Source organism: Rissa tridactyla, chromosome 2, assembly GCF_028500815.1.
Source record: "Rissa tridactyla isolate bRisTri1 chromosome 2, bRisTri1.patW.cur.20221130, whole genome shotgun sequence".
In the NCBI taxonomy this organism is placed as follows: domain Eukaryota; kingdom Metazoa; phylum Chordata; class Aves; order Charadriiformes; family Laridae; genus Rissa; species Rissa tridactyla.
The window spans coordinates 23,098,640-23,123,495 of NC_071467.1; the positions used below are offsets into that span (position 1 = coordinate 23,098,640).

The 24,856-nt window shown below is 48.7% G+C and overlaps 1 protein-coding gene across 2 annotated transcripts; it reads left to right on the forward strand.

The window, feature by feature from the left end:
• Positions 1-233: 233 nt before the first annotated feature.
• Positions 234-19,110, forward strand: RRM2B (ribonucleotide reductase regulatory TP53 inducible subunit M2B). Of its 2 annotated transcripts, none has more exons than XM_054192114.1 (9): positions 234-356; positions 4,952-5,107; positions 6,803-6,919; positions 7,872-8,005; positions 9,033-9,127; positions 11,476-11,609; positions 15,231-15,335; positions 16,453-16,566; positions 17,045-19,110. In XM_054192114.1, exons 1-9 carry the CDS (start codon positions 303-305, stop codon positions 17,195-17,197), a joined length of 1,062 nt encoding a protein of 353 aa, XP_054048089.1. In that variant the 5' UTR covers positions 234-302; the 3' UTR covers positions 17,198-19,110. The 2 variants fall into 2 exon arrangements, with proteins under 2 accessions (XP_054048089.1, XP_054048088.1); XM_054192113.1 differs by lacking the exon at positions 234-356 and adding an exon at positions 4,663-4,844.
• Positions 19,111-24,856: the final 5,746 nt, after the last annotated feature.

Below are 24,856 nucleotides of genomic sequence, written 5' to 3' on the forward strand. Positions count from 1 at the left end.
CCCTCCCTGCCCCAGATTCCTGTCCCCACCTGCCCGGCAGCAACGGAGGGCGGCAGACGGGGCTACAGGCTGCTCCTTCCCCGGCTCTGGCTGCAGGCCCGGCACCGCGGCGCCCTCCGCCGCCGCCTGCCCGGCCGTGCGGGCCCGGGGCCGCCCTCAGGCCGGGCCCGGGCGCTGCCGCGGGCCCCGGTGCCGCCTCCGTTGCACGCCCCGCTCCGCCCCGCGGAGGAGGAGCGGCCGCCGCCGTGGCCGTTCCCCCCTTCAACCGCCGCCGCCCCCTCGCGGCCTAGTCGCCGCCGGCCATGGGCGAGCGCCGGGGGCCAGCGGCCCTGCAGGAGGCGGCCGGGCCGGAGCGGGTAAGGCCGGGGCGGTGGGGGCCCGCGGCGGGTGTCCTGGGCGCGCAGCCGTTGCCGCCCGGCGGGGGTGACCCGACCGGACCCGCTCCGCCGCCGCGGGTGTGGGGGCGGCGGCGGGAGACAGCGCAGCCCTGTCCGCTGCCGTCGCATCCCCGGCCTTGAGGGCACCCGCCCGGCCGGGCGCCGCGGCGTCATCCACCGCCGGGCTGTCGGCAGCGGCGACCCCCTCCGCGCTGGGCCCGGCCTGCCCCGGGGAGCGCGGGGCTGGCGTGGAGGGGTCACGGCTACTAGAGGCTTCACCTGCGCCCGCCCCGGGGGTCTGCAATCACGGCTGCGCGCCCGCTCGGGCTCGGGAGGGTCGTTCCCTTCGGGCACCGTGACCGCGGGCAGCGTGGGGCAGCCGGGGTCGGGGCCCGGTCTCGGTCGGGCGCGGAGGCCCGGGGTCGCCCGGCGTGGGGCAGAGGCAGCGCAGGGCCCGGCTGCCCGGTGGGGCCCTGGGCTCGCAGAGCGGTGCCCGCCTGGGGCCGGGAAGGCAGAGCTTGTCCCCTCTGCTCCTCCTGCCCTGGAGGCAGGCGTGGTGGTGTCGGGTGGTCCTGGCTCCCGGCCCCTGTGGACCAGGAGGGTCTGCCCCCCCCTGGAGGTGTCCCGGCTCTCTTCTGCGTTCTCCCCAGTACGACCTTGACAAGCCAGGCTGAAGCATGCGAGGGAGAGGGATTCTTACGGCAGAGAAACCCCCATGGTGGTCCAAACCTCTGCATCTCAGCAATACTCGAGTTTCCAGAAACTGGGGCATGCTGTGTTAAGTACAAGCCTAAAAAAAACATGAATGTTTTCCCCTGTGAATGGCAGCGTGCTGTACCTGCAATGAAACCCCATAATGTAGTCTCCTGGGAGCGTGGGTGATCTTCCCAGCCTTGCTGCCAGCATGACCTGTGCTGTCCAGGGCTGGCCCGAGGCCTTTGGGGGCTCATGGGATGCAGGTGCAGCCTCTCGCCAGGGTGCAGAAGGGCTTGTCACATAACGTGACATGGTATGTGCCCCATCACAATGCTGGCTCTGCCAGCGCCTTTAGCTTTTTCCCTGGCTGCAACTGATATAGGGCATGTAACTGAGGTACTTGCACATGTAGCCCAACAGCTGTTGCTGTGGGGTGGTGGTTTTACGTGTGTATATGTGTTAATTGTTTCCTAGTTAGCTGAATTTGAAGTTAACAGAAAGAGCTTCAGTACCACTATGCGGTCTTTGTTGTCCTTTGGGTTTATTGTCATCATCAGAAAACTTTATTTCTAGCAGTTGCAGAATAACTGGGATACGATGTACCGGAGTGTGTCCAGCAAAGGGCTGACGATTAAGAGACTGGAGCATCTGTCATACAAAGAGAGGCTGCGAGTGCTGGGGCCGTTCAGCCCAGAGAAGAGAAGGCTCCAGGGGATCTCGGTGCTATGTGTGAATACCTGTTGGAGGGAATAAAGGAGACGGTGCCAGGCTCTTCTCAGTGGTGCCCTGTGATGGGACCAGAGGCGATGGGCACACACTGGAGCGTAGAAGTTCCATTTACACATCGGGAAGCACTTGTTTATTGTGAAGGTGGTGATGCTGGCACAGGTAGCTCATAGAAGTTGTGTAGTCTCCATCCTTGGAGATACTGACACCTTGGCTGTACGTGGTCCTGGGCAGTCTGATCTTGGCTGACCGTGCTAGAGCAGGGGTTGGGCTGTGCCCATCAGCTTCAGCTCTTTAATGCGTTTGGCTCATGTTGTCTGAACAGAAAGTAGCACGTTTGCGTTATAAACTGGATGGTCTTCATTATTATGGCAAGTGTTGACTGTTTCATGCACAATCATAGGATGAAGGAAAAGATGTGTGGTGCAGATTGAAAGCGGGTGGTGTATTGGCCTAGTGACTGTTACCTTCTGCAGCTCCCCGTACCCCTGCCAGTGCACGCTGGGGCCAGGAGGGCAGGGCTGGGAATGCGTTGTGCTCCTTCAGTGCAAGGCGGTGGCTGCTCCGAAGCCCTGGCAGTGATCAGAATGTGCCGTGCATCCAAAATTGAGTCAGAGAAGGATCTCCCATGAATTTTCAGGTCAGTTGTACCAAGACATGTACTGTGTTAACAAACAGGCAAGGTAATGAGCATTACTCTGATAAAACTTTGGCTAAGAGGAATGGAACCCAAAATGAAGAGTGTCAGGGCTGTTTTGTAGCCAGGAGCTACCTGCTTGCCAACTTGGAAATGGAGCCCACCTGTGAAAGTCCCCTCCACCTGAGAAGGGGTTAGGGGAGGTAGGAGGTGGGTTGAGGGAGAGGTTCCAGTATGGTGTTGTCTCTGTGGGCTGACCCTTCCTTTTTTAAAATTTAAAAAAACCCACCTATTTAAAAAAACCCAAACTTGTGCCATTTTCCGGTTCTGTGTGATGGTCCTTGGTGATGGTTGTGCCACCACTCTGAGTCTTTGGCTCCTGGAAGCCATCCTTCTGCCTTCCTGCCATCAGGGCTCTCCAGAGGGTACACCCTGCTTTGTGGTCCCTTTCTGCTTCTCTCCCCTTTCTGTCTCGCTGTGCACTGACAGTATTTCTGGCGTGTTGACTCCTCTGTGGCCTGCGGAATGGCAGCTGTTAAAAGTCGTTGGAAAAATGACAAGCATGTCTCAGTGTTGGTCTCCAGTTTTCCTGCCATACTGGAACTTTGCTCTTCCTCTGCTTTGCTTCACTTCTGTACACCAGAAGTTTTTTTCAAGTTATCTCCCTGCATTATGGGCCTTGCATGCTGGCTTTTGAATGGCTCAGGAACATCAAGGCTGAGGTTGGTAACTGCTAGTCCGCCTTGTTAGGCTAAAATAAGTATTTGGGGATAGTCCCCAGGCGCTATAGAAGGGCTTTGCTCTGGTAAAGGCTGGGCTAATAAGGAAGACTTTTGCAGTGTTTCCTTTTTCAAGGATGATGGCTGGTCATCCTGAGGTCACCTCATCCTTGGAGACAGATGCTAGTTGGGTGGCTGGCTCTGAGGAGGTGTGTGCCATAGCAGGGTGCCATCCCCACTGGGCCCAAATTCTCCCCTGTGGCACTTCCAGTGGGTTACTGCAACTGTCTCTGTGTCCTGGGAAATGCAAAAGGTCTTGCACTCTCATGGCCTTCAGCGGAGACTCTGCAAGATGATGCCGGGAAATCTGTCTCGTGTATTGAATAATATTTAAAAATATAATAAAGTGCTAAAATTGTAACCCAGAATATGCTTCCTGATGTATTTTCTTTGTGCCTGTGCAGTACATATGCCAGCTATGAAATGTTCACGTGTGTTTGGTTTTTGTTTGTTTTTTAAATGTCAGTAGAATTACTTGTTTGAGGGTATTTTTCAAATTGAAGTAAAGGATTACGTGTTATTTTGTGAGTGGTTACAAGCAGACTGGGTAGGGAAAGGACTTTGGCACCTCCTAGGAGGGTAGAAGCAATGGTATTCAAAACCTTACGCTCTGCTGTATTACATATAATACCTTGTATACTGCCTGTGGCTGGTTATCCTCTACAGCAGCGTCAGCAGGATCTAAGGACTGACCCAGAAGGGTGTCCTGCTGGCTAAATTTCTGATCAGTGTGAGTCACCAGCCCTTCTGGAGAGGCTGCAGCACGCTGTCCTGACAGCTCTTTGTGATGGTTGTCTTCAGTAGGTGCTTGGTGGTGTGCCTGGCAGGGATGCTGGCTGGCGTTGATCCCAGGAGCAGGTCCCTAGCTGGAGGTGAGGGGAAGGCCCTGCTCATGGAGTGCCCCCTCCATGCTGCTCTTCACTGGCCTGTCTCTAAACGTTCATCCGTCCCCACCTCGGCCGGGCTGGTAGCTCTCTGAGGAAGAGCTGTGCCCGGGCACTCTCCAGGAGCCTGCGCAGAGGGGGTGGGGTGGGGATGGCTGACTCCAGGCAGGAGTTTTCCTGCTGTTGGAAAGAGGCACATCGTTTCGTCTTGGCACTCGAGGGCGTAGGTGGGGTGGGACAGCCTCCAGAGCAGCCTCCAGACCTGCACTGGTGTGCGGGCTGCCCTCTGCTCACCGCAGGATTGCATACATGAACCTCCGTGCAGAGACTCGCCGTGGCACAGGGCTGTTCCTCTACCAAACGGGATTAGTTACTGTGATCTCATGGTGTTTTTAAGAAAGTCCATCCAGGCCCAAGTGGCTGGATGTAAAGCAACGGGGCTGGAGGTGAGCTGAGCAGTGAGCCCCATGGATGTGGGCTGGTGGCAGCGCGTGGTGACCTTGCACGTTATCTCCCTTGTGCAGCGCTGCGGTGGCTGATGTTGTCTCCCGGGGCAGATTTCCTCCTCGCGCTGTAGAAGGGCTTTCTCTTTGGCATGCAGACGTCAGGCGCTTCCTGGCACCGGCACACCTGGGAGGGGGCGGTTGGTGCGAGTGGTGCCAGGCAGAGCCGGGCAGGAGCGCGGATGGAGGGCAAGGGGGCAGGTACCCCCGGGACGGGTTGTGCGGCCACCCGAGGGGAGCAGGTGAGTGTCTGCGTGACAGGGGTAGCTTTTGAGGCACACTTTTGGGATATAGGGAAAAGGAGGAATAAGTAACAGCAACCTTAACCAGAACTCTGCTTTACCTTCAGAGCTCCTCTCCGGGTGCTGCTGAAAATGGCGTGGACACTGACGAGGAGCCTCTTCTCAGAAAAAATCCCCGGCGGTTCGTCATCTTCCCCATCCAGTACCCAGACATATGGAAAATGTATAAACAGGCTCAGGCCTCCTTTTGGACAGCAGAAGAGGTGAGCCCTGGGGCCAGCAGGATGGCACAAGATGCCCAGACCAGGCTTCTGGCGCGCGCTTCCTTGCTCTGCTGCTGCCTTCTGTGTTGTGAGGGTTGGAGTTAATTGCATCGAGCACGAGGTGCCTACACCAGAGCAGGGCTCCCTTCATGGACAGTGGAAAGAAAGCTGCTTTCACAGAGTGATTCAGCAGAGCTGGTTTAGGTGTGTGGTTTAGGATGGGGTGGAATTGTATCCTGGGTTGCTTCTCTGGTTATAGAGGGAGCCTAAGTCAGATAGCTCTGATTTGTGGTCCGATAGCTCCTACCCTGCTGTGGTCTCTCTGGCTGCAACTAACTTCTTGCCCGCGTAAGGTGTTCTGGCCAATTTCAAGTGAATGCTGTTCTTTAATGTCAGGCACCTATTTTCCAGAAAGATAGTGGTAATCAGAGAGACACTTGCTAAAAATGCTCCTAATTTACTCCTGATCGCCCTGGTTAGATGCTTGCCTCGTGTTATAATGCAGACTGTAGGTTTTTCCACGAGGTCGCTGGTTTCAGACCTGAGCAGTACTCAGCTTGCTATGCTTGCAGCAGGGGAGGCTTCTGAACACTGCAGTGATCTGCAGCGATCACCTGCCAGCAGAGCTGGTGGCTCCGACTTGGAGCTTCTGCAGCCTTTGCTAATTTGTGAGCAGTGACTGCAATTGCAGAGCAGTGAGCTGAAAGCACTGGCAAAGCTCTAAATAGGCCAGAAAGCAGCCTGGGATGGTGAGGAGCAGCTGTCTGTAAAAGCGCTATTTCGCTGCCTGCCTGGGAGGCTTGCTACCCTGTCGCAGTGGAGGTTGAATTAAGCTGTTAAAGAAAAGGTATTTACACTCCTGCCTGATCAGCATTGCCCTTTTACCATATTACTCGTTCCTTCTTACACTGTCCCACCATCTGTCGGTGCGTTTCCAAACGAACTGGAAAGTTAACTGTAAAATTGGTTTGTGTGTGTATGTGTTTATATACACATGTATGTGTGTACATGTTTATATACACACACATACACACATATATAAGTTTTTTGCCTCTGTATTTTTTCACATCTGGCCCTACTTAACTGCTGCTGTGGTTCAGAAATCCCTCCAAACAAACAAACAAATAAAAAAGGCCTATACAGAGGAAATTGTGGTTTTCTGCTGTGGCTCGAGCTCAGGCTGGTAGATGAGAGCAGTTGCACAGCGTTGGCCCTGAGCCGTTCTTTGGCAGGATGGAGGCTGAACACCTGCCAAAGGCACGAGTCCCCTCAGTCCATCTTTTGGCACACCTGGGGATAGGTTTCTTGGAGTATCAGCATTTATTTCAAGTAGAGTTTAAGTTTCTCAGGGCGAGCGCTGCTTATTGGTGCACGTTCATACCCATGACAAGAAGATCGATACTAATGCTTTTCAAAATTTGACTTATTTATAATTCAATAAACACTGATTTTTATTCCAAATTACAAAGGTGTAAACTGTGACGCAAACACGTGATGTTACTGTTGCAGAGGGAGACAGCAGTACTGCAGTGTGTCTGTTGTCTTTTACAGTCACTTGTATTTAAATTCTCTACATGTAAAGATTAGAGAGCAAGCGCTAAAACTCTGCCTCAGTCATTTGACCAGGCTGCTGCTGTTCTTACAGAATCACAAACTCAAAAGGGCAATAACGTTTTTCTTTTTTCTTTTCATTAGGTTGATTTGTCGAAGGACCTTCCTCACTGGAACAAACTGAAAGCAGATGAAAAATACTTTATCTCTCATGTTCTGGCATTTTTTGCAGCCAGTGATGGAATTGTAAATGAAAACCTGGTGAGAAAGCTTTACAGAGGGTTTGAATACTTACTCATTTTATTGGCTTTCATTTTGGTTTTCTCACATTAATGCATAAGTTTATTAAATGTGTACTTTTTTTTTCTTTCTGTCATGTCACCTTTGCCAAGGGGAATAGGCAGCTTGTTCTGCTGGGGTCAGTGTCTGAGTTAAATTGGGCCAGCTGTGGTCAGCAAGACTTCAAATCACATCACTCTTGGACACAGCTTTTCAGCTCAGCCTTCTGCCTGGCTGTGTTGATCCGCATTTCTCAATGAATTAATAGAACCCAACGCTTCTTCCTGTACTTGTGTTAGATGAGAAGTAGGGAGGGATTGTGCTGTGCCATGCTCTGTATTCTTCGTTTTGGTAAAATCCATTTTGCTCTCCCTGAACATCATCCTAGAATCTTCTAGGGCTGCAGGTGGGTGCTCCTAAAAAGGTGGGGAGATCTTTCTGCTGAAATCAGTTCTGGACTGCAGAAATGTCTCACCGCAGGTTGTCGGTGGTATCTGACTGCAAACGCTCAGTTTAGATCTTGAATGTCTGTAATGTGTAGAATATGTCATAGTATATGTGGATGTATTGCATGAGCACGTCTTACATCATACTGTTTTTCTTTAATGATGAACAGAAAGTCTGAGGCTTTGTTCAATATGCAGTGTTTACTGTTGCAATATTTTGCTGTTCTCCTCCCGTGTACGTGTGCTCTCATGCTTCACTGCAGTTCTCTGCCCAGTATGCACAGCAGATGTGTGTGCTTCTAGCTGGGTTGCTTTATCTTCTTCTGCACCACACCTATCCTATCGACATACCTGTGAATAAAGTAGGGCTGAACTGCTCCCACCCTTTCTTTGTGGTAGAGATCTGTTGTCTCTCCCATTAAGCTTAGAGTACTGTCACGCAGGACCGGTTTTACTGTACTCATTGCCATGCTTTCTGGTTTCGGCAGGTGGCACGTTTTAGCCAGGAGGTGCAGATCCCAGAAGCGCGTTGTTTCTATGGCTTTCAGATTCTCATTGAGAACGTTCACTCGGAGATGTACAGCTTGCTCATAGACACCTACATCAAAGATCCTGAGAAAAGGTAAACCTCTGGATGTGTTACAGACCCAATCTGTCACCTAGTCCAGGGGCACCGTTGTTGGGCAGCAGCAGCAGCTGTCTTCTGTTTCATACTGACTTACTGGGGGAGTTGGGGATGGTTCCTGACCCCCAAAATGGAGAGGAGCATTACCGACCCACAGACTTGTGTGGGAGTGTCAGAAGATGAGGTAATATTTGTATAAATCTTTGATTACAGGAAGTGCCGAGTGTGTGAAATGTTGTTAAAGCTTAGACAAGCTTCTTGTGGTTGTTGTGCTCCTGAGGTGCTTGCTCTCACATCAGCAAAGGATTTGCCTTGGGAAATCAAGTGCTTGTGGTCCAACTGGTGTTTCTAACACACACCAATCAATGTATTGCAACCTTTCAGCTTTTTTTGCGGTCGGTGCTTTTTCATACAACTTGAACTGCTTATTTTTGGGTTCTTTGGAGAGCTCCATCACCTTTGTCTGGAGAACTTCTTAGTCCAAATGGTAATACATTTGAAAAGAAGCACTTTCCTTCAGAGGCTCCACCATGGTGATCGTCAGGCAGAGCTTGGTTTCCCACGGTGGCATCCTGTGTGGTGACACTGGGAGGACCACAGGGTTTCCTTTCAGGTGTTTGGCATGGGAACAGAGCCTCTGCTCATGGGAATTGTCCAGTTCATTTTGTGGAGTTGGGCAAGATGAGCTTTAGCTCAGTGGGAGGGAAGTGGCTGCCATCTGGCTTGAAGTCTGAGAGGCAGCGTGCTCTGGTGGGTCTGGGCACTCCTGGGATGGGACGTTTGAGTTCACTTCTCTGCAGCTCACCTCCTCTGAGACCTTGGGTTGTCTCTTTCTGTGCATCTGCCTCCCTGAGCCCTCATTATCAGAGTTCATCACCCCTTTGAGGTGGGAACTGTGTCCTATGTGGGTTAGTTCAGAGCCTAGTGCAATAGGTTCTTCTGCCTGGTGCAGCCAGTGGGGACAGCCAGGGCAGGTTTACATAAATCACTTATTTTGATCTTTTCTCTTTGTTTTCTTCTGTAGGGATTTCTTATTTAATGCTATTGAAACAATGCCTTGTGTCAAGAAGAAAGCAGACTGGGCTCTGAAGTGGATTGAAGACAGAGAATCCACTTTTGGTGTGTACCTTAAAAATTTACTTCTGTTGCACATATCACAAACTAATCCTCTGGAAGTGAGCTGCATCCCTGGAAAGTGAAATTAAATTCTCCACAGATGATGTAGTGGCTTGTGGGTCTCTGGTTTAACTAAAGAACTAGAAGTAACTTCTGGTGAGCATGTATGTTTTTGTCTTCAGGTAAAGCAATACAGTAATGGCAGTGCCCACTAGAATCATGTTATGAAAAATGCTTGTGGGTTTCTCTGTCTTTTTTTGTCTTTATACTGAACAACCCTAGTTTCTTCAGTTTTTGCTTATAGACCTCGTTTTCTGTGAGTTCTGATTATTTCTTCCAGTTGGCTCCTGTTTTGTACTCCAGTGTTCAAAACTGGGCAGATGAAGTCTTGCAAGCCCAGGCTTCTTCATGTTCATGTTCATACAGAAAAATTTGTGTGTGATGTTAGCCTTTTTTTGTAACAGCATGACTGAGCCTGAGCAAAAAAGATTCAAGAATCGTTTTTCTCTGGTGTTTATAGTTTTTGTATCTCATCTCAGAGCTGGGACACTGGCTCAGCTTCTGTCAGCATGGTGCAGGACGTCCTTTCCAGTGTTCTGCATTCAGATCACAATGTGAACTCTGAAGGATGTGTTATAGCTGAAATAAATAATGGGCAGACGCTGGTGAATTTTCTAAACCAAATATCCTCTATACGAGGAGAAAGTAGAGGATGGAGAGATTCAGCCAGAGGAACAAAATAAATCTGAATATTATTCTTTTGTAGCATCTGTTGTTCACAGCTCTTGTTTGAGTGCGGTTCTTCTTGTAGCTGTAGATTCTTTTGTCCTGGAGTGTCCCGCTGCTTCCCCATTCTGGCTTTGCTTGCTGCGTGCAGAGTCTCTTCTTCATCTCCTTCATTCGGCTCCCAGCAGCGGGGTTGTGCCAGGAATCACAAGGTTCCCTAACTCAGAATGCAACGTTCCTCTCACCCCCTGCCCCCAGACTTCATGCATCCTATCCAAATCTTTGTAAAGTACACTTCTACTCTTCTGTTTTTTCACCTTATTGAGAAAACTTCACAAGTTTAAAGCATTTGGGGGGGCCCAGGTCTTAGAGTTAGGGATTATGAGATATGGTATATGAAAGTGCCTGGCTGGCTTGTTTGTTTTGTGCTTACTTCCAGCTTGGGGACCTGCAGCTGGGTCTCCGCAGCTTTGGTTGATTTCGTATGCTGAGGGTTCTGTTGCTGTATCCGTTCTGTGGACTCAGCCTCCCCACGTGCACTCACACTATATGGTGCTGCTGATGGGGGATTTTTGTTTCAGCATAACTCATTTGTATGATAGCTAGTCAGGTGGAGTGTAGTATAAACCATATTGATATTCAGTCGTGCGCTTCATTAAACATATATTGTATGAGCAGCCTTCCTCTACTCCTCTCTAGAAGTAACCTAGGAGATTTTTAGTGTTGCTACACAAATTCTTTCCTTAGTAATTTGTGTGATACTTGTAAATTCGTGTTGCTCTTCATGCTTTTTTTTCCTAACTTGAATTTCTTCAGATGAGCCAGCAGATGGCATTTGCGTTTTATAGAAGAAGTGGGACATCTGGCTGTTTTGGGATTATTTTATTTTTTAAACAAAACTCATGCAGTTCTCGCTGGGAAAAGGCACCAGCACTTAATGCAAAAAGCTCTTCATGTTAGAATATACCCAAAGATCTTATGAAGCTGTTTAAAATAGAGTAAAACGGAATGGCGTGTCTTCACCAAGCAGTCAGATAGTCTTGTAGTCTGAAGAAATAGATTCCTGTAGAGACCAGGGAGAACTTGGACCAATAATGCTGTGCTTTCCTTGCATGAGAGGTGGGATAACAGAAGTAGTTATTTGTGTCTTAATGAATTATGTTCTGTGTTCTTCCACTCCTGTAAGAATATGTTATTACATAGACACTCAACAAGCAGAAATTGAGGTTTGGGATTTTTTGTTTAATATGTAGAAGATTGGCTCTTCTCTCAGTTTTGTCTATTAGTTATGCAACCATTTTCCTGCCTTTTAGAAGAAAGAGATGAAGGAGCACTAATGTCTTGGCCACTTTGGACAATTATGTTCTTTCCCTTCTGACCTGTGGCAGTTTCAGTGGGTGCCCTGGTTCTTCGGTTCTGCTGAGGTTGCCTGTGGTTAAATGCTGTTGCATGTGTAGACCCCCTATGCCTCGGGATCTGCTGAAAGATGTGGTCAGATATAGCACCTGCTGCTGCGGTGGGGATTCCTCCTCTCTGACATTGGTCTGTCTGATGCAAGTGGTGCATCTCGCTGACGAGCAATACACTATCTTGTGTCTAACTGAAAATGTGTTATGTTAAAACAGGTGAGAGAGTGGTTGCCTTTGCTGCAGTTGAAGGCATCTTCTTTTCGGGTTCCTTTGCTGCTATATTTTGGCTGAAGAAGAGGGGCCTGATGCCTGGACTGACTTTCTCCAATGAACTTATTAGCAGAGATGAGGTAATGTGTCATGTCCTGCATGCTGTCTGGGAAGGAAAGTGAGTTTCCAGGGGAAGGGCAGAATTACATTCATAAAGTTCCCATAGTCTTGCCAGAAGGGCCCACCTCTGGTGGCACAGAGAGTTGAAGGAAAGGTGAAGAGAGCAGAGAGCAAAACAGAATCCAGCAGCAAGTAGGAGATGCGTTTTTGGGTACGACAGAACCTTTTTAATGTTGACAGTGCTTGAGGTCAAGGAGGTGGTAGAAGTCTGCATAGGTTCTCTGCTAGCCAGTGTCAGCAGCAGGGTTTTCCAGGGAAGGTCCGCTGTCCTGGTAGGGCAGAGGTCCTGGTTACCTGCCAAGTAACTGTGGGCCATGCTTCTCCTGCAGTAAGCCTTCTGCGTCTGCTTTAGCATCACCTCCTGGGCAGCACAGAGAAGAGATTTTCTTTCCCCAGAGCAGTGCCTGACTCTGTTTCTGCAGCCTGATGGAGGAGGTGTAACTGCTGACGTGTAGGAAGATTGGAGTCCTGCAAGGGAGCAGGCAATCCCCAGAATATTTGTAAAAAGGGGAAAGAAGCAAATTTCTCGCTATAAATTACTAATGAACTTAAAGCCTAGGTGCTGCTATGTCCCTCAGCAGAAATAACTGTTTTTAAAGGGAGTAAACATAAATATTAGTAATATCCCAATGCATAGTAAGATCAAAAAGGTAGGATTTTTGAATTGAAGGGGATGTTTGTTTTCCTGTGCCATGCAGGGAGGCAAAGGCCTCACTACCCAAGGACTGGTGTGGAATTGCACTGTCCCCAAGGCAGTGGGGGCTGGCTTGGGAGTGACTCTGAGCCTTGCTTTGCCCTCACTGCTTCAGTCAGGTTCAGGTGGTCTCCTTGTCCCACTAGTTGTGGGTCCCAGAGCTTGCAGATGACCTTCTGCATTGGTCGCCTGGCCAGCTGTGGCGGGCTGCTGCAGAAGCAGCAGATACCATTCCTCTCCATGTTCTTGTGTCACTGCGCAGCGATAGCATCTCCTGGGAGGGGGCAGCTGCAGGCCTGCATTAGAGGGGAGGGCTGCTTAGCTTAAGATGTGATGTGTCTGAGGGGCTGCATGTCAGCACACGGAATGTGGCAGGCCGCGTGCTGACAAGTGCCCTTTCTTTTCCCTGCTTCCTGAGCCGCTGCCTGCCAGTTGGCAGCGGTTGCTTATGGTTGGGGCCTGTCTTTAAGGCACGTCACAACTTACGGCGCTGTCAGCACTGAAAAAGCAGAAAGACCAGTTTTGTATGCGGTATAAACATGCTAGTGGTTTGAACTTACCAGAGTTGGTCTGAAAGAATAAAGAGCTTTATCATAATGGAAGTAATTTCCATGGATTAGATAAACTGATTTGAAATAGGGCATCTTACAAGATGCCTTTAATTCAAAAGACACTTTTGAAGAAAGTGATATGATCAGTAAGCAAAATCAAATAGTTCTTCAGCCTTGACCTTCCTTGTATCTTCTGTTTCTGTGAGTCATCATGAACTGATCCATTCAAGCGAGGAAGTAGTTGTTTGTTAGAAGGATCACTTGCAGGTGAATGAGATGTTAAGTTCCTCTGTACAGCGGTGTAACTGTGCTTCTCTGCAGAGTTGCGCACCAAAAGACTGAGTTTTTCTTGAGCTCCACTGGCATAATTCCAACTGCAGAGCTGTTATGAAGGGTAAAGCTTGGTGCACACAGCACCTGCATCGAAAACCAGGAAATGCTGTTACAAAAGCAGTGGCAGTAAAAAGAATCCACAAAGGAAAACTACACAAACTGTTTTCTGATGCACCTGAACAGATAAATGGTTAATGCTCAATATGTTTTTTGAGCTGCAGTCTCGGTTCCCAAGCTGTTCTTTGAGCTGGTGCATCTCTGATTCTTAAAGGTGCGAAGCTGCTGGGAGCACCAGTCAGCGGAGCACACTGGTTCAGGTGAGAAGCCAGACATGTCCTACACCCTTCCCTGGACAAGACCACGGGAAGCCCTGCAGCAGGCAGCTAATGCTGTCCCTAGAGGGGGAGCATGTCCCAAATTACGTTGTTTCAGGGCTGTTCCGTGATCTGAAGCACAAGGATTTTGTAGCCTTTCTGTAAAAGCTTTCACTTCTTGGTTTTCTTTTGACCCTTGTTAACAATAGCACCGGATTGTCTCGTAGTCCACAGTCTGCCAAATCCTTCTGACTGGTTTTCACTCTGGATGTGCCCTCATGGTACTTATAGGCTGTAATCACCACCTTGCTGTCAAACGGAGTGACAGTAACACAGTGTCTGACAGCGGTGGGTATGGCTGAAGCCAGAGGCTCAAGCTGTAGCCAGGCAAGATCAAATAGAAATTGAGGCACCTCTTGGAGCAGCTGTCTGGTACCCACCTCAGACTGTGAGGGATTGCTTGTCTTCTGATGTTAAGGAGATGGTCCTTGAGAAGGACATGGACCTGTTGGAACAAGTCCAGCGGAGGGCCGCGAAGATGATCAGAGGGCTGGAGCACCTATGCCGTGAGGACAGGCTGAGAGAGTTGGGGTTGTTCAGCCTGGAGAAGAGAAGGCTGCGGGGAGACCTTATAGCAGCCTTCCAGTATCTGAAGGGGGCCTACAGGAAGGATGGGGAGGGACTCTTGATCAGGGAGTGTAATGACAGGACAAGGGGTAATAGCTTCAAACTGAAAGAAGGGAGATTTAGGTTGGATATTAGGAAGAAATTCTTTACTGTGAGGGTGGTGAGGCACTGGAACAGGTTGCCCAGAGAAGTTGTGGATCCCCCTTCCCTGGAAGTGTTCAAGGCCAGGCTGGATGGGGCTTTGAGCAGCCTGGTCTGGTGGGAGGTGTCCCTGCCCATAGCAGGGGAGTTGGAACTAGATGATCTTTAATATCCCTTCCAACCTGAGCCATTCTGTGATTCTATGACTCTCATCCTGGCTGGAGGCTTTTCTGGAAATCTTGGGAATGAACACAATTTACTGGGCTCTGTGCAGGATAGCTGGGTGAAATGTGAGGGTGGGTTGAGTTGGGGCATGGTAGCCTTAAGTATTACAAACCTATGAACACTGTGATAGAAAATTCCTTACAGTAATTGCACATTGTGTGAAGAGATGACTTGTTAATCTTGGATTTGGTGACTAGTCTGAATCTTCGTTTCTGAAAATGCTGTAAGAAGCAGCAAGGGAAGAAATGCTACTAAAAGAACTTAAGCCAAGTATTTCTGTCCAGGTATCTTGAAGTGTAGAGCAGGTAAATAGTCTGTGTTAACTGGCAGGTAGTTTTGCAGGCCTTGGTGTAGGAGCCTTTCTGCAAAAGCATCTCTGATGGGAGGCAGGGACCCAGCAGGGCTCTGTGTAGGATCCCTCACAGTAGAGCAGCTCTCAAAAATATTTACCTTCAATAATATTTACCTGAGAAACACATATCCTGAGCATTATTTTAGCATAGGTGGCATGTGTTGGATTTCAGATGTTACAAACTGGGTTGTAAACTAAAAGTGCCTGCTACACATGGTAACATGACTGTCAAAGAAGCAGGAGGCAAGGAAGCTTCAACCTGAATGAGGCTGTCTCAAAGTAAGAGCAAACTATGTGGAGGAGGGAAAAACTGACTTTTTTTTCATTGTTCTCTGTTATTTCAGGGTCTACACTGTGATTTTGCTTGTCTAATGTTCCATTATTTAGTGAACAGACCGTCAGAAGAGCGGGTCCGTGAGATCATCGTTAATGCTGTTGAAATTGAGCAGGTAAGCCTGGCCGTGACAGCATCGTGGGCAGTGCAGGACCAGTCTTAGTACAAAAATAAACAAATTAACTTCTAACTTTTGGGATTCCGTGTTTGATACTTTGCTCAGGCCTGTATCCCTGATGCATTATACCATCCTTTCCCTCTTCCTTAATGGTTACAGTAAGAGTCAGAGATTTTCTGATTGAGTTGTCAAGCAACTGGGAGAAGCTGAAGCTGGCAGCTGGTTTCCTCCTTAACGACAGAAAGGAAGAAAGGCTGTCTTATTTAGTATAGAATAGAATAGTTCCAGTTGGAAGGGATCTGCAACAATCATGTAGTCCAACTGCAGCTGTCCCTTAAAGAAGAGTTTGTTTACCTCTGTCCTTTCAGGGTCTTTGTCTCTCCCTACTGTACACGCATCCTGGCCTGGAGGCCTTCTTCAGGAGAAGACAGTGTCTGTTTGACCACATGTACCGTGCTGGGTTCTGACTTTTTCTGAGGTTGCTGTCAGGTTGTTTCATGTGAAGTGCTACCCATCCGCAGCTCCAGGTTTCTGCACTGCTAAGTGTGTGGCAGGGTTGTAGCTTACTCCTTCCTGTCTGTTGTCATCTAACTACTGTGATGATGACAAATGCCCCAGCTTTGCCTCACAACACTGACAGGTGTTGCATCGGTGCCTAAACATGTACATGGCTGGCTTCAGCACTCATATATATCACTGTCCTCTCCGATCTGTCGTTCTATAATGACTGGAAGCCAAGGAAAACTGGAGACTTCTGGATCTATTCCTGCTCCCACCAGTATGGTCTGTAGAAACCTGTTGAACTTAGAGCTCAAGCTTACACCGAAGCTTGGGATCTTATGGGGAGGTGGGTGTGAAAGGCAGATGAGAGGGGTAATGATAAAAATTCTTGTGCCTTTCCCAGAAAAACATACTAAAAATAAAGGAAGGTACAAACAGCTACTGAAAACACAAAGACACTTGTTGAGTTTAATGATGCAAGTTACTTATTCAGACAACTGCCTGGGGAGCCTGGAATAACACAAATTGTGTTACTGTGAAGCACAGGTGTCTTCTCTCCGTTTACCTTCTTAAATTTCATTTCTCTAAATGTCGTCTGTATTTTAACTTGTAGGAGTTTCTAACAGAGGCGTTACCCGTAGGTCTGATTGGAATGAATTGCACTTTGATGAAACAATATATTGAATTTGTCGCAGACCGGTTACTAATGGAGCTTGGGTTCTCAAAGGTAAGAGGTGCTGTTGCCCGAAATGCTGGCCTGCCGGGCCAGCCCAGGAAAGCTGTAAGCACAAAGCACTCTCTTAATGGGCCTGGGAGCAGGTCATATTTAGCACTTGCAATTTCTCTGAGTGAAAGCCAAAACCACAGCTTTAATATATATGCTTCCCTGTTTAAAAGAGCAAGAACAATTTAGGCCATTGTTTCCCTTCAGCTGCTCTGCAGGTTTGTAACGGGAAGCTTAGGCTGTGCTCAAGTGCTGCAGTCCTCGAAGGATAATAAGCACCTTGCGCGGGTGAACTTCACCGTGGACCAGACTCCTGGGGAGTGACAGTACTGAATTTGCTTAGATAGGTGTCCATAGATTCTACAGCACATTACAGCAAGGGACAATCTAGTTTGAAAGGGTTTGACTGTTTTGTTTGGGTTTTTTTAAAGCGTTGTTACCCTATCAGAATCACCAGTGTAATAGTGTTTCCCTTCCCCAGGTTTTTCATGCAGAAAATCCTTTTGATTTCATGGAGAATATTTCTCTGGAAGGAAAAACAAATTTCTTTGAGAAGCGAGTTTCGGAATATCAACGTTTTGCTGTTATGGCAGAAACAATGGACAATGTCTTCACTCTGGATGCAGATTTTTGATAACTTGGCAAACGAACGGTGACTGTTTTCCTCTCCCCATCTCACTTTCTGCTGTGAAGTTGTCTTCATTTCCTGTGCTGGAATTTGAGTCTACTGGGATTTTTTTTCCTGGGTTTTCATGTTGTTTGTCTGAGGAGTAAATATATTTCTCTCTGTGTCATTTAAAAAAAAAAAAAGGGGGGGTCCTCTTTGAAAAATTTATATGGGTTTTTAAAAGGATGGCCTTTTTAATATTCCCTTGACTCATCTGCTGTGATTGCTGTCTTTAAAAATGACCTGGCTACTACTACTTTTTTAAGACTATGGTAGTGTTTTAGGAAAGCAAACTGTGTATTTACCTCATTGTTATGGTATTTCAATCTGAAAACCAAATGAGGTATCACTCTATGTATATATGTTGCTATAAATTATTTTCTATTTTCATGTTTATAGATTTGGTCTGGAGTAAAAACTCTTCCCTTTATGTCCTGCTGCAGATAGAGTAATAAGTGAATGTGGGAAGACATTAGTAAGGTATGAACTACAAAATCTTATTAAACCCAGGGATACGGTTTGATCTGCCCATTAACCTGGGTTCTGTCTGAAAACATTTTTAGTCTGGTTGCAAGCCTGATGGCTGTTGGTAGGAGTTTAGATCAAATACATATGATTTTTGTCTTACAGCTGTTATTGAGCAGGTCAGTGAACTTCAAATGGTCCTTGAAAAGGTAGGCCTGTTAATAGTGGAGAAAAAACACAGCCTCTAGGTCTTTGGCTTGTGCTGCCTGCTTTTCCCTGCTTTTCTAAACAAGTGCCTTATTAAGCAGTCTGTAGTTGCCTGAGTTGCAGTCGGCATCAGACACTGGAACAGCCAGCGCTGGGTGTTGTCCGTCTTCCCTCTGTCATGCTGGGTGATTTGATATCCTCCCCTTCTCGGTTTCATATGTGCATTGATGGGGTGAGAACGCGCATCATTCCAAGGGATTATCCCTTGAGGTGCTACAAATGTCCTGCTTGGCCTGTAAGGGAGCACCAATAATGTATGAAGGTACTTCAAGTTGCGTGTTCAATGTGAACCATTGAAACTGTTGTCACAGAAGAGCTTCTGGAGGAAGATATTAAACCTTTTAAAAACAAATCTTGAAGTGGTGTGGATTAGCAGCATCTTACAAAGGATGGCTGTTTGGGTTTTGGTGTGTTCCAGTGTGTGCCTGAAAACTTCTTTTAATTTCTTGATGTCACATGCAGAGAATGGAGCAATTGAAGAATGGCTAACGTACTGCAGTGGTTCTTGGGATGGGAGGGATGCTCTTCAGTTGTAGGTGGATTCCTTGCAAATAGATACACTCATCTTTTTTTTTTTTTTTTTTTTTTTTCCAAAGGTGAAGCGAGTGTACATGAGCTAGACAAAGGGTTCTGCTTTGTTAAACCCAAGTATTTTTTCATTATGTTCAGCAGTTTATGTAAGAGCTTTTATAAGCCTTTCTTATTGTTGCAAACATCTTGTGCTGCATTCGATATGCCTGGCGTGCGATGAGCTGACAGCCCAGGGTTATCGGTGATGGGGTGGTATAAGTGTTACTTCCCTGCCAGCCCAGATCAGCCGTAGCCCTGGGTACCTGAGTTCCATGAAATAGGTCTGCTGCCTTAGCATACTTCTTAGTGAGCAGTTGTCTCCGGTATAAAAATAAGCAGCAAAACTGACCCTTTTTGTTTGTGTATGTAATGAGCGTGGAAACAGAACAGCTTTTTTTTCCTAGAGAAGAGCCTGCATCATTTGACATAAGGTACTTGGGTAGGGCAGAGAGGACCTGTGGAAAATACGGAGAGAAGCTGGTTTCCCTCACTAATGTCCTGCAACTGCAAGAGAACTATGGACTCAGAGAGAAAATCCAGCACCTTTTGGAAATACTGTGTTTGTGGGGGAAAAAGAGGAAATGTTGTAAATGGGTCTGTTGTTGGAGGAATGGAACCTATTTTTATGTCACTGATACATTTGTTTTGAGTGTTATGAATTAAGATGAGAGTATGCAGAATATCCAGTTATGAAACTGCTATGTGCTCAGGTTCTGTAAATGTATATGAGATACCAAAGCCTGGTACAACAGCTCCCACCCCGTTTGTGTGTAAAATATATGTGTAGTTTCAATAAAACTTGAATGTGGAGAAGGAGCATGCCTTTGTTTGCTAGTTACATGCTTTCTTGTGAAATCCAAAACGATAAAATTGGGCCATGACAGACGAAGACGGTGTTCACAGCTTTTGGGTTGTGGGAGAAAGTTATGAGTACTCCATACGCTGTCTTGCGCTTTGTGAGCTCTCAACTTGCTGTTTCTTGTTCCTGGGAACAAGAAACATTCTTGTTCCAGTCTAGGGAGCAAACAAATACATTTTTAATGGAATTTTCTGTCTCAAGGAGAAATCTCTTGGGAGTCCCTTAGGTTCAAAGAAGAAACACTCCAGAAATGTAATGTACCACGGTGGGTGGTATCTGATATATCAAGGGCATTGCGCCCTCGGTTCGGGCGCCCTGCCTGTGCCTGGGCACAGCAGCAGGGGGTTCAGCCCTCTGAGCTGGGATCAGCTGGGGCCACCAAGCGCTGGGCAGCTGGGTCTGAGCTGGCAGAGGTTCACACCTGGTGGTGTCTGCGCCCTCAGGGGTCTCAAGTCAAAAGTCTTGTCCCTGCTGCCCCTTTGTGACTCCTTGAGACGGGCATGAAGGGCACGAGGTCTCTTGTCTCCCACCAGTGCTGGGTCTTGGGCAGAAGCCATGTGCCTCTGAGGGTTCTGGTGGACAAGCTGGGTCTGGCTCTGGCATGTCTCAGGCTTTGGCCATCACGCTTAAAAAAGCCTGATGGAGGTGTGTGTGAGAAAAGTTGTGATGCATCCCTTCAATATATGGTCTGTGTGCTCTGGGTTGGAGTCCAAGGCTGGTGCATAACTTCCAGAATGGCCAGTGGGATAGAGAAGGTGCTTCTGGAGGGGTTCATCTCATGGTGAAGGATGTGGTCAGGTGAGCAAAAACCTGCCTCTGGGGGCTGCAAGGGGAACTGAGGCTCGCAGGTAGAATTCCACCTTTTAACATCCCAAAGGGCCTCTGTAGCTCCCGCTGTTCTCATTCAAGCAGACATGTGGGTCCTAGCAGAACCCATGACTTGATTAGCAATAGCCGCAAGCAGACAGCGTGCTGCCAGCCCTGCTCGCTGGTCATGAAGTGCAGTCGGTCAGTGGCTATTCCCAGCCCTTGTTGTTGGGAAAGAAGAGAAAGTCGTGAAGACAAGCCAATTAGCAAGCTTGTGCTTAGTGTTTCTTGACAGCCCGGAGGCCGTGTTGCTGGGCAGGTAAGGTTTGTGCAGCAGATGAGGAGGCTTTGTGCGCGCCAGCACACCCGGAGCTGTGGCCAGCCCCTGCCCGGCTGACACCGCACTAATCCAGGTCCTCCACGTTTCTCGTCCTTGCCTTTGAACGCTGTTAAACATCCAGTCTGGCCTCCCAGCCAGTCGCTCCCCAGCCTGCCAAAGGAGCACCTCTCTATCCCTTCTGAGGGGACGATCCGAGCTGGTTTTCCTCCTGCTGGAGGTTTTCCTCCTGGTGGAGCCCTTGAGTCAGCAAATGGTAATGTTGCTGTCGCTATATTCTCTACAGCTCCTTCTGGGAGAGAAAAATCACCGGGGATGCTGATGCGTTAATACTACGTGTAGCCGAGTATGTGTTTGCCAGGAGGATGCTCGTGCGACTGGGGACCGCTCCCTGCACTGCGCTCTGCAGAAATACGCACGTGCGTGTATAAACGTTACATATGTGTGTGCTGATGTACACGGCTGGCACACACAGGCGTACGCGCTACACACGCGCAAAAGCGGAGTTGAGGGGAGAACCTCAGATTTTAGCAAACCCTCTCCCTGGAGCAGAAGGGTAAGATGGACACTAATATTGCTTTTAAGAGATGCTATTCCCAGTTTGCCGGCAGCTGCCTGCCCTGCTCCTCGCCGCCTGGGCACAGATGACAGCAGCAGCACAGCCAGAGGCTTCTCCCATCCCATCACACCTAATCCAGCTGTAGGAACCAAGGCTGCCCAAGCCACCAGGCTAGAGCTGTGCTCTGCTAACCGAAATCTTAAGATAAGGGTTTTTTCAGCTTAAAATACAGGTAAATCTCGGGAATGGCTGTGTTTGGCCAGTGTGGAGCACACGCACCTGCTTTGAAGAGCAGTAACTTTGGTGTTTGGCTGTTTGAGTGTAGCTGCGTGGATGGGCTCGGGAATTCGCTGTTGCTTTTTGTCCTGTCTAACGAAACAAAAGAGGATTTGTGAGTGACAGACACGAGATTTCTATGACAGGCAGCGGGGCTGCCAATACGCAGCTTCTCGTGGAGCTCTGCAGACTGGGGGCTCCTGCACCACAGATCCTTCTTCCCAAATCTGCTTGAAAGGCTTCCTCGGGAAACGTCTTTCCCCTGAGACTGCTGTTGCTTTCCCCACACCATTCGTCACCGCATTGGCTCTAGTGTGGCTGCTGGTGGGTTTGCGGGGACAAATCCATATCATCAATCCCTTTTTTTTTTTTTCTGTAGTACACAGTTTGGTCAATGTCACTCTGGGAATGACCCTGCAGCACCTCTAGTAAGCTCATAGTATGAGGAGGAGACCTGCCACAGCGAGCTGTGTGGACCAGCCTGGCATCAAGGGCGAGGTGTTGACTCCTGCCAGCGGGACGGGCCACCTTTGGGCCTTGGTGGTGCCTGTTCCTTTAGCGAGTCCCTCTCACTGCAGAGACAGGAGGAGGTCATCACCAACAGGTGATGAAAAGGGATCAATGGCTTAATGAAAAGAAGGTATTTTGAATGCTTCGGTGACTTCACCAGCAGGGACCGACTTTGGCTGCTGTCCCTCTGGTGTCCAGTGAACATCAGGAAAAATCTGTGCTGGGCACAGTGACTGGTGGATGGCTTGCTATGTGGTCTGCTCAAAGCCTGTCCCTGCAAGCCTCTCCTAAACATCGTGCCACAACTCCTACGCGGTGCCTACACAGAGAAACGAAGCTGCTGGGATGCTGTAAGTAGCTCTGCACGGCTGCTTCTCTGCCCGCTCTGCGTGATGGCTGGCGTGGTGGGTCCGTGGCCTTTCGGCTGCTGAAGTCCTGCCTGGCTGGGGCTCGTCCCTCGCTGAGCCTTGCGGGGAGCCCTGCATGCGGCGCTGGCGCCAGATGAAAGGTCTGAGGTGAAGCACAGAGCTGACAAACCTGGGGCAGACACCAACAAGCACCATGTTTGCTCACCGCAGCCTGGGTTTGGAGCAGGCTGTGTGTTCGTGTGGCTGGTGTGGTTTTGGGGGGCTTTTCTTCAGGTCTCAGGTCATCCATAATTACTCCTTTTAGTGAGGAAGCTCCCAGAATCGCACTGCAGGCTGAGTACTGCACCAACGGCAGAGTAGTTGGTGGTTGGTTTTTTTTTCTTGTCAGTTGGCAGATCCGGGAGAAGTGTTAAGAACAAGTCCCAACGTGCAAATAGCTTTTACTCATCAGATGAAAGCCTCTGGCACCACAAGCTAACTTGAACTTGAAAGCTGCAGGAAAAGGTTGGCTGCCCATCGCTGTTTCTTAGCCCACGGACGTGGTTCAGAAGGGATTACACTCAGGTTGTTTCATGAGGAAATGTGAGAATCCTTTCCGCAGCTGGTGACCTTACAATGCAGGAGGTTCTCCAGGCTCTGCACCCACACCATGTCTGCTGGTCTGTTACCGAACGGCCTCTCCAGGACCCACTGAGTGCTGATGGTGGTCACCTTTGCTGGCCTCTGCCATGGGGGATCTCCGGAGTGGCATGGACTATTTTGCTGCTTTCACAGGCAGTTTTGAACGATTAATTGGAGGCAGACTGAGGTGGCACATCTGCCTCCTCCTAGAAGACTGGGACCACCGGAAGGGCTGGGGACTCCTGAAGGCGGTGACATGCCTTGGGTAGGAAAAGTATGACAGGCAAAAATGTGCTGGTGGCAGTGGGAGTGACAGCCGGTTCACTCTTCATTGCTTAGATGCCAGCAGTTGTGCGACAAAAATGATCATGCGTTCACTCATGTCCTGCACTCGCTTTTCTGGTGGCTCCATCACCCCGACCCTGGGGAACTGGACGCAATGGTGAACAGGACAAATATTGACTAATAAATATATTCAATAATAGTATTAGATAACAATACTAGTGCTACCATCTGGTCATATGGAAGTCATGGCAGAAGCAGATTTGGGGGCCTAGAAAATCATAGAATGGCCTAGGTTGGAAGGGACCTTTCTGAACATCTAGTCCAACCACCAACCTAACTCTGACAAAACTCATCACCAAACCATATCTCTACGCACTATGTCTACCCACCTTTTAAACACCTCCAGGGATGGTGCCTCAACCACTTCCCTGGGCAGCCTGTTCCTGTGCTTAATAACACTTTCAGTGTAAAAATTTTTGTTAATATTTAGTCTAAACCTCCCCTGGTGCAACTTGAGGCTGTTTCCTCTTGTCCTATCACTTGTTACTTGAGAGAAGAGACCGACCCCCACCTCTCTACAGCCTCCTTTCAGGTAGTTGCAGAGAGCGACAAGGTCTCCCCTCAGCCTTCTGTTCTCCAGGCTGAACAGCCCCGGCTCCCTCAGCCACTCTTCATAAGACTTGTTCTCCAGATTCCTCACAAGCTTCGTTGCACTAGTGCTGGGAAAATTTACTGACAGTGTCAAACCTGAGGAGCCCGGAGCAGAGCTGGGGGAGGCCTGAGCCCCAGGAGTTCCAGCCCCACTGTGGCTGTTTCCACTCTGAACTTGGCAGTGGCAATAGCAAGGGACCGAGATCCTTCGGCTCCAAGCCACAGCCCCCCTCGGTGGAGAGACCCTCATTCCCCAAAGCAGGGCCAGTGCATGTGGGCAAGCCCAGGCGGACACAGGACATGGAAGGCTTTTAGATCCCGTCACTGAGATCGTTTACAACTTTGGAAAAAATACAATTCTCTACCAAACCGAGTGTTTCATTACTAGGTTTTATTTAAAAGCTTTTATGTGGGACTTTACTGGTTTATTTGCTACTGGGTTAACTTCTTCTGAGCATAGACTTGAAGTGTCGTGTTCCTCATGGCACGGAATGGGACTTGGGGGTCTCCCTTGTGAGAGTGGCAGCTGTGGGGCAGCTCCTCCTGACCAGAGCTGGGTCCAGGGGCATCTTGGTCACCTTTCGATGGGTGGAAACTCCCCCAACACCTTCCTCTCTCTTGGACACCTCGGCTCTGCAGGCAGGAGGAAATCTGAGTTGCTGGGACCGTAGGGGAGAATGGGCTTTAAATGAGGCTCCAGGAAATCTGGGGGGTTTCTGTGAAATATATCTCAGCTGGTGAGTTCCTTATGTCTAGCTAGCTACGGAGAAGAGTTCCCATTAATGAATTTAAGCCAGGCTAGTGAGTAAAGGCTGTTCAGATGTTGGTTGCGGGGTCCCAGGGCAGCACAGCTTGATAAAACCCATGGTACAAGGGAGTACTGGTTTAACGCTATAATAATGGGCATTTCTGCCATATGAGAAGAGGCAGTTATTGATTTCTTTTTTCTTTCAGTTTGAAGGGAAATAGAGTTAAATTACAGCCTATTAGTCTGACCGGAGAACTGAATGTGTTTATTGAATGACTTCATTCATAGCATGTGTAATTGCCT